This window comes from Sardina pilchardus, chromosome 11, assembly GCF_963854185.1.
Source record: "Sardina pilchardus chromosome 11, fSarPil1.1, whole genome shotgun sequence".
NCBI classification, from domain to species: Eukaryota; Metazoa; Chordata; class Actinopteri; order Clupeiformes; family Clupeidae; genus Sardina; species Sardina pilchardus.
In genome coordinates, this window is record NC_085004.1 from 5,331,222 (window position 1) to 5,340,890 (window position 9,669).

Genomic DNA, 9,669 nt, shown 5'->3' on the forward strand with positions numbered 1-9,669 from the left:
TTCTACTGTACAAGAGGTGTGTTCAAATGACTCAAATAGTCCTAAGTTAATTATTTCTTATTTATCGCCTTTGGATGAGCTGTTAATAAAGGGCTAAGATCAAGCGACACACATTGTCACATTGACAAAGACCTGAAAACAAAATATAGCCTACTTGCCTACTACAACTAGCCTACTCCTTCTATTACTGTCTGCCATGATGGCCCCTATTACTATTATTACTGTTGTAATGTAGTATTAGTAGCCTATGTAGTAATTATCATTACTCATAGCCCTATAGCCTGAATAATTATAAAGAATAGATATCATATATAAGCCTTGAGTTTTTTTTGGGGGGGGGGTTTGGAAAGATTAGATGTGACACCTGTGATTCTGTTAGTTTAGCTCTGTACGCCTACTTCATACTCATCACCTAGGAAATGAAATCACTTTCACTTTAGTTGAGCCACTACAGATCTACAGTTCCTGCACTGTGTGGAGACTATTGTCAGTAGCCTGCTCACCAACTCATTTCAGGGCTGTGTGGAAGTATAGCTATAGTCTTTGCTGAACCCTTTGCACAAGAAAGGCAGACGTGATCAACAATTAAACATGTTAAAAGAAGAATGAGAGGTTATTCTTGTAGGTTATCAATCAGGCCATGCGTGTAGGCCACATGTGCACTTGATTAATGGTGGCGATTTTAACCATCCTGAACCACCTATTTATATCAGTCTAATTCAGTCTAATTCACTAGCATGTTGTGCTGCTGAGACGAAGAAACTGGTGGCTGACAAAGGTATGACAATTTTCATGATTTTCATGGATTTGATGACTTTCATCACAGGGTCTTCAATAGCCCAATTCACATCGCGCATGCCTCAATGGAACACACTGGTCATCACTTGGCCCGTGGAAAGGTTAGCAGGATGAGAGTCAAATAAGTGCTATAAATGCACAGTCTGTTACTTGCATAGTTTATTTTTCTTATGTCAACAGTGCTCCTCGGAGCAAATACTGAGACCGCCTCGTTCTGGCTCCGTACCATAAAACGGCTAGGACGTAAAAAGAACGTGGATTCACCAGCAGCAGAGGCAACCGATTTCATCCGCGGATAGGGATGCAGACGACGTAAAAAGAGACCGCGGAGCCGTCCGATAGCTGAGCGGTGAGGAATCGGGTGGGTTCATTGCAATGCTTTGCTCTCTGACACTTCATACAGAAAAGGCACACTTAACACATCCAAAATGCTAACAACGGATGGAGGACACAATGCAATTAGTAGCCTAGGCTAATGATGTTGTCTCTTCTGGAAAAAAACACGGATGCCCTTAACAATGTCCATGGGCGGAACGACGACGAGCACGTAGATAACAGGACGTCTACCCATCTTATTTTTACTGGAGCAGAATAAAGCCAGCCCTAATATTCCATTAAGTCATAACATTGAAAGCACAGTTTCCTCCCGGGGAGGAATTGCGAAAGGACCATGGCCGTAAGCTTATACTTGTCCAACCACCACTTTTGAATTCAACTCTCTAAAGTGTTTATAATGGAATGTGCAAGTGCATTTCTGATCACCATGCAGGGAGAGTGCCAGTAGCCTACGCATGCCCGCCTTTGTCATTTCGCGTTTGCTAGATTAGGCCTACACATTTTTATACATTTCCAGACAACGAGAAAAGTCTGAAATGCAACCGTCATTAAATAGCCTAAATAATAGCCTAATAAAAATACTCGAATTAGCCGTCATAGTTGCATGTTTGAGTGGCAATGTCTAGAGAAGAAACTAAATGCGCATTACGCGCAGAACGGTTTTAATATGCTTTGCAGTCCATACCATGTGAACTAGTGTGTCAATCAATCTTCCCAGAGTTAGATTACAGTAATGTAGTTTTACATTTCCAAAATCACCATAGTCCTCAAGACCAGGTAGATGGATCAATTAATTTTGTTCTGACAACCACCGCAAGCAGGTTACTGGGTGAATGCAATATTTGGAGATGTTCACATGCATATTTTTGTTGTTGTTGTTAAAGTCTGTCTTCATGCTTCCAGGTTACTGTGCATAATTGTTTGTCGCATTCTGTGTGTGTGTGTGTGTGTGTGTGTGTGTGTGTGTGTGTGTGTGTGTGTGTGTGCGTGCCCGCGCATGTGCATATCTGTACGTCTTATGATCCTGAGTGTGAAAATGCCATTTTGAGCCTCTTATACCATGTGCAGTTGCATCATGAGGTCATGAGATCACACTGGGAAAGCCCTGCATAGGAGGATGTCGAGAGATGAGCCACACACGCACACATGCACGCACACACACACACACACACACACACACACACACACACACACACACACATACCTATAACTACAATCAGGGCACACACACATGCAAGCATGACGACACATTTGTTATGTTTGTATACAATAATAACCTGTAGGCCTACTTGTTGCACAACACACGCACGCACGCACACACACACACACACACACACACACACACACACATGCAAACTTGGCAAATTTGTTGTGTTTGGATACAGTAATAAACTGTACTTGTTGCACAAAAACACACATGACTGCACACGAAAGTGACCTCTTCATGACTCATGTGCTTTTGTGGCAGATAATGATCTCAGAGCCTATACGATATATTTGGACATTGTCTTATGACAGCCTTACATTTTGAACATGTTCCTGGAATTTGGCATAAAGGGGAAATGAGCAGACAGCCAGTGATTTTCCTTAGATAAGAGACATAGCATGGTGGTCAGATTTTCGTTATAGAGGATGCTCATGAGTCATGCAGGTGTCATGGCTCTAGGAGGTTTTTGTTTTTATTTTTTCATTGCATTTTAGTCAAAACCATTGTTCAGTGTATGCATGCCATGTCTCACACTAGCACGTCTTTTGTGTAAGTTTGTGTGATGGCGCACAGTTAAAAAAAGAGGAGCATGTTCAGATTTATTGTGCAGGTTTATTTATATCTTTGACTAGTTATTCGTCTTATATTATTCAGCTTTTAGCATTTCACAGCATCTCTTATATCAAGAGGACACATAGTAGGCAATTACACAGCTGTGTGTATATCAGCATGCCTCCTAGTTATCACACTTATGGCCTCAGTGTTGTAGACACTTACCAGTGCATGTTCAGGAGCGCTGCTCTGGACTAGGGATCTTGGGATTCATGCTATCATGACCGTTATTCTTTGTGCATGTTAAGCACATATCAGTAAACACACAGCCATGGACACCTGAGGCAATCTAATGAAATCCAGTAATCAATTCTGCAGCATGTTCCTGTTCTGCGGTATGAGTGTACAATGAGGGGAAGTATACAGACAAAGTCAGAATTGTCACAATTTGTCTCGGTCCTGCAAGTCAAGTGAATGACTTTATGAGCCGACTTTAGAAGACAACAAATCAAGATGAACTGGTGTCCACAGTCCCCACTGGTCCGTCCAGTTGTCTCACCAGAGGGCATGCCACTTGGTGTGTGGTGTGTGCTTTGTGTATGTGTGTGTGTCTGTGTCTGTGTCTGTGATAGGTCAGGTACTTGTGAAACATGCTATGCGAGTGAGGAAAAAATGTTTGGAGTAACAACAGAGAGACATTTTTCCCTTTGCGCTTGCAAAACAGATGAGTGTTTTCTCTACTATGAGGTGAGAGGGGAAATGAGTGGGGGCAGAGGAGAGAGAGAGAGTAGAGAAAGAGAGGGTAGAGAGAGAGAGTAGGGAGAGAGAGGAGAGTGAGAGAAAAGAGAGAGAGAGAGAGAGAGAGAGAGAGAAGGGAGAAAGATAGAGGGAGAGCGAGCAGTGAGAGAGCTGTAAGGAGGCGAACTATATAAGGATGAAGACAAGGAGTGTCTAGTGTGTCAGTGAGAGGGAGCGGGTGTGTGTGTGTGTGTGTGAGCACGCTGCAGGGAATCCCACGGTGTGAGAGTGAAAAAAGAAGGCTAGAGACTTTAAACAAAGTGAGGGACAGAAAGAGAGAGTGGGGAAAAGAAGAAAGACGTGTCTCCATACAGAGGAACAGACTCAGTGAGTTCCTCATGCATTACTCCTTTAAATGTTCTCCATCTCTTTGTGTCTCTCTCTCTCTCTATGTATCTCTCTCTCTTCATCTCTCTGCCTCTCTCTCTTTCTCTCTCTGTATCTCTCCTTGTCTTCTCCACCTCCTTCATTCTGTCTCATCTCTACACATATGATGTGTTCTCATGTACCTTTCTCTTCTTTTGATTTCTCTTCTTCTAGGAGAACAGCTGAGGCATCAGGAAACTAATTGTGGATGTGGATGTGGATGTGTACATGTTTGTGTGTTTGGGTCTGACTTTTGCTCAGGGCTTGTTTGTGAGTGTGTGTGTGTGTGTGTGTGTGAGTGAGCGTTTTTGGTAACAATGCTTGTCTGCTGTGGCGGTGGGCATCGTGTCCGGTCCTGGCTGACCTTTGTGACCGGGCTGTTTGAGTGTCTGTGTTTCGCCGGCGCCGTGTTTGGCTGGGCCTCGCTGGTCTTCGTGCTCAAAGGCGATGGCTACTTCAGACAGCTCTGCGTCAACACCACCTCCAGCAATGGCACATACATTGGTCAGTATTACGCTTGTTTGTGTGAGCATGTGTGTGTGTGTGTGTGTGTGTGTGTGTGTGTCCGTGTGTGCGTGAATGTGTGTACGATTGTGTGTATGTGTGTGTGTATAAATGCGTGTGTGTGGCGATTTGTGCTATTGTATGGCTGTATGTATTTATTTGAATAATGTAGACTACAATACATGTAGAATGGAGGTGCCCATTATGGATGATGGATAATGTGTGTGTTGCAGACTGCAGTGAGCAGGATGAGAAGCTCTCCCTCATCTTTACCATCGCGTCCTTCATGAACAACTTCCTCACGCTGCCTAATGGCTTTCTGTTTGACCGCTTTGGCACCATGGTTACCCGTCTTCTTGGAATGTGAGTAAGAGCCGTTGTGTGTGTGTGTGTGGGGGGGGGGTGACGCTGCAGGACTTTTGGGTGTGTTGAGAACGTTGACATTCTGTGAGAGACACATCTGTCTCACCCTGTGTGTGCGGGCTTCCTGTTCTGGTTCTCTCTCTCTCTCCTCAGATGACCCGATGCCTGCCACAGTTTTAAAACGGGCCAGTTGGGGTTTAATTAGCAAAACCGGTTTTGAAATCTACATTTGCATTTTTGTTCATCATGTCCTAAGTTCCATTATGCTGCGTAGACTAAAAGAGATGAGAACACTCAGGGTTACATTAGCTAATCCGTTCATGTTGATGCACATCATGTGTGCTCCCTGGTCATTGACCTACAACCTTGGTATTTGCACCATGCTGAACCTCTGGTTTTTGACCTGAATTTTAAAGGATAGGACAGTAAAGAATGACAGACAGATAGACAGACAGACAGAATGTACTTAACAGACTAACCTAGTAGCAGTTTAGACAACAGTTTCAATTCAGTAATGACACAACCATAAATTGACCCCATGACCTTGGTGTTAGTTAGCACCTTGCAGAACTAGTTTTTTGCTCATTATCTGTGCATGTTCTGATGGCGACCTTTTCAGCTCAGCAATGACAACCATAAATTACGGAGACAGAAAGCCATTTTGACTTGATCAGTTGTGAGTGTCAGAGAGAGAGATATGTGACAGTGTAGTGTAGTCTTTCTCAACGTGTGGTCAGCAGGCCACAGGTGGTTTGCCAGCTATCCCTAGTGGTCTGCAAGCAGATGTGGTCAAATATCATTTTTGAGATCAGTGTTTCTTAAAGCAACACTAAAGCACTTTTCCTCTGTCGCACGAATTATTCAGCAAATAATGATGCCCACAGACAAGGTAGAGTTGCATGAATTCATGAAAGTATGATGTATTGTGACATTGAAGCAAGTCAAATTTGTAGTTTCTTTTTTTCTCATTCCATCGTACAACAGAACCGCTATCCGATGTCGTAAGCTAGTGCGGTTATAACCGATAGAGATAGAGAGAACTGGTAGATAAATGACTTGTACTCCCATATTGGTGTTGCAGTAGGTTCCTACTGGTGCAGTGTGTGTTGAAATATGTATTTATGATGCAAAATGCCCTCACATGATAAGGTGACCTCTCAGTAGAAAAGGTAGAACAGTCCTCCTGTCTTCTGGGTGGGGTGCATACAATCCCTGGCCTGGATTCCATAGACTGTGTCCGTGTGTGTGTGTGTGTGTGTGTGTGTGTGTGTGTGTGTGTGTGTGTGTGTGTGTGTGTGTGTGTGTGTGTGTGTGTGTGTGTGTGTGTGTGTGTGTGTGTGTGTGTGTGTGTGTGTGTGTGTGTGTGTGTGTGTGTGTGTGTGTGTGTGTGTGTTCCCATAGAGGGTGTTTTGTTTTAGAAATAATCCCTATGCTAGCTGGAGAGTTTACACAAGAAGCTGTGATATCAAATAAATCTCACAGCAGGATTGTTATTGTTTTGGTGCAGCTCTTGGATCAGAGTCAACACACACACACACACACACACACACACACACACACACACACATACACACACACACACACACACACACACACACACACACACACACACACACACACACACACACACACACACACACACACACACACACACACACACAATGCTGGAGAGTAACAGAATGTCTGTCAAGTGAATTTCAAGAGCAGTAGTTCTCTCTCATTCACATGGGTGGACTGCCACAGACTAAGTGTCACTTGTGATTTTTCCCTCAAGAGTTGGCCAAACCAAAGAGGTAATTTATTGACATAAAGTATAAATTACAATGACTATATGCTGCTCAAATATGAGCAAGTTCTGTGCACTTGCTTAAATATGCAGACTAAAGGTGGGCGAATCATTTGGTTGATGGACTTATTACAGTATGTTATGTTAAACATTTCCAAAGCTAATTTATATCATTTGTAAGTAAACACAAGTTCATGTTGTGCACTCTGTGAGAAAGAAAATGTGCTGATAGGGGAGATGTCGAAGATTTCTTGTGAATTCCTTAGTGTTTAGTAGTCACCATCATATTTGCTGTGTGTGTGTGCGTGTGTGAGTGACTGAGGGAGAGCAACAAAAGAGAGTGAAGCACTGTAGCTGGAAACGAGTGAATGTTTGGCCATGCTGTGTATAGTTGGTCACTAGTCCAGGGATGATGAGTGTTGTCAGTCATTGTTATCCTGTCCATCTAAATTGCATCATTTTCCTCGTCATTTGCCAGACATAGAGAGGGCATTATTAGGACACACAGGGATTATTAGAGTGGAAACAATGACAAGAGCTACCTCTGTAGTTAAGAGAAACATATTGGTTGGAAGACTGAAAGTTTTTCTTTCTCTCTTACTCTCTCTCTTGTTTCCTCTGATATATTTATTTCTTTCACTCTCTCTCTCTTTTGCTTCCTCTGATACATCTACTTCTTTCTCTCTCTATCTCTCTGGTCATCCTTTGCTCCCTCCTATCCATTCCAGCTGTTCTCTGTGTCAGCTAGTCCAGAGGAGGAAATGCCTGTGTGCCTATTTCTGTGCATGCTTACATAAGCGATATGGACATAATAGAAAGACAGGAAAATGGGGAAACCAGGAAGTGGGAATTGGGGACACAGAAGGCGGGAAGAAAGAAAGAAGTGAGGGAAGAGAAACCAGTGAGCGGAGGAGTTGTGATAGGAGGGAATGAGACGGATGGTCCTGGCAGTGCATACACACAGGCAGTTAAAGTGTGCAAGCTTGGACACCACTATGAGTTTCCCAAGAAACAGAGTGACATTTGGAAGGCCAGGAATGTGTGTGTGTGTGTGCGTGTGTATGTGTGTGTGTGTGTGTGCATTTCTGAACGTGTGTTTATGCAAGATCGGGTTTAGGACTAATACTTTCCAGACTAGACTTCGGCCAGAGAAAATCTTTGGCTGAATTGTCTGTGATCCAGAGCAACAAACTGGTCTGTTTTCTCTGAAGAGTGGAGGAAATGAAAGGGTGGAGTAGCAGCGATGGTGGGTCAGGACAGGAGGAGTGAAAAACAAGGCCACATCCCACATTCTGTGGTTTGTTTTTGCTAAATCTGATGGCACAGTTTCTAACTGTTTTTTTCCCCTCTATTTTTCACTAGATCCATATACACCACGGGGACCATGCTGATAGCATTCTCAAACGCTGGTAAAGAAATCTGTTCTACTCCTTGAGATTCTACTTCAGAAGGGAATTCTGTTCTCTTGTCATGTTTTTGGTCCATTCTTTCACCAACCATTCCATTCTGTTGTTGTATCCCAGCAGGCAGCCGGTCTGGGCTGCTTTTGAATCTGTGTGTGTGTGTGTGTGTGAGAGAGAGTTTGAACTTAAACAAAGATAATGCCCCTGATCCTCCCTCCTGAGCCTCCCTCCTGGGCCCCTCCTGAAGCTCCACTCTGAGCCGTCGTGTAGGGGGTAGTGTAGAGCGGACACGGACAGACATGTGAAAGAGATAATCATGGTTTATTTGTTTACTCAAAAAGACTGACCTTAACTCAGCAGTCAGTAGTGGAGTACAGTAATATCCTGTGTATTAGCTGCCTTATAAGCTGCAGGACAGTGTTTTATGCAAGTTAACAGAAACAAAACCATGTTAATACCATAGCTGAAGAATTTTGCAAAATCAATATATAAGCTGCGGCTAATAGTTGGGAAATGATGCTAGTACAGGTGATGTGTTACTCCATGGCATCCCTATTCAGTTCCCACACTTAAGTATTAAGTAGGGAATGTTACACTTTGAATTAAACTGGCCATCACAAACCACCAAGCCCTTTTCCAGAAAGATAGTCTCCCTGTCTGTGTTTTCGTTTAAAGGGATAGTTCGGATTTTAAGACACGAAGTTGTATGGGTTCCCTGTCAGCAACGTAGTGCATCAGCACTGACTTACCCCCGACAGCGTCCTGTGAGCCGAGATCCAGCCGGTTTTTGATCGTTTTTGATGCCGGACTATTTTCTTCAGCAAGTTTCTGGGGTCACGAAAGTAAAGTGTTTTTCTTCTCAAAACCATATGCGTTCAACAGAGTGATATATTTGCACCACAAAAACGTTGTCCAGCTGTCAGTAGCGCGCAGTGATAGGAATCGCGAAAAATAAGTAAGTGATAACGAGGTTTGAATTTTTCCTGGACAACGTTTTTGTGGTGCAAATATATCACTCTGTTGAACGCATATGGTTTTGAGAAGAAAAACACTTTACTTTCGTGACCCCAGAAACTTGCCGGACTACTTTCTTCAGCACCAAAAACGATCTAAAACCGGCTGGATCTCGGCTCACAGGACGCTGTCGGGGGTAAGTCAGTGCTGATGCACTACGTTGCTGACAGGGAACCCATACAACTTCGTGTCTTAAAATCCGAACTATCCCTTTAAGTCATTCCACAGGAAACAGACATAGCCCCTGTTCCTTCCTCTTTTCCAACATGTCTCAGATGTTAACATTAAAGCCAATCACATGCTGCTAGCTGGTCAATATTGTCACTGTCTTATTGCTTCAAAACACACACACACACACACACACACACACACACACACACACACACACACACACACACACACACAAACACACACACACACAAGCACAATCCTTTATACACAAACTGAGTGAATGCTCTAAACAGTTTACCTGGCTCACGGTGACAGGAAGCAAAAGCTTCACCCTCCCCTGTTTTACACAGTAGATTAACAGCACTGTTCTG

At 43.4% G+C, this 9,669-nt stretch overlaps 1 protein-coding gene across 4 annotated transcripts in view; it reads left to right on the plus strand.

The window, feature by feature from the left end:
• Positions 1–459: 459 nt before the first annotated feature.
• The window catches only part of slc43a3b (solute carrier family 43 member 3b), a 19,698-nt gene continuing 10,488 nt past the window's right edge, over positions 460–9,669 (plus strand). The window contains exons 1-5 of one of the 4 annotated variants that reach the window (XM_062549496.1): positions 460–899; positions 979–1,159; positions 4,232–4,561; positions 4,795–4,924; positions 8,073–8,119. In XM_062549496.1, coding sequence (XP_062405480.1) covers positions 4,375–4,561; positions 4,795–4,924; positions 8,073–8,119 — 364 coding nt within the window. In that variant the 5' untranslated portion in view covers positions 460–899; positions 979–1,159; positions 4,232–4,374. Of the gene's footprint in view, positions 1,160–3,173; positions 4,019–4,231; positions 4,562–4,794; positions 4,925–8,072; positions 8,120–9,669 lie in introns of those variants that run through there. The other 3 variants (XM_062549494.1, XM_062549495.1, XM_062549493.1) reach the window with 3 other exon arrangements.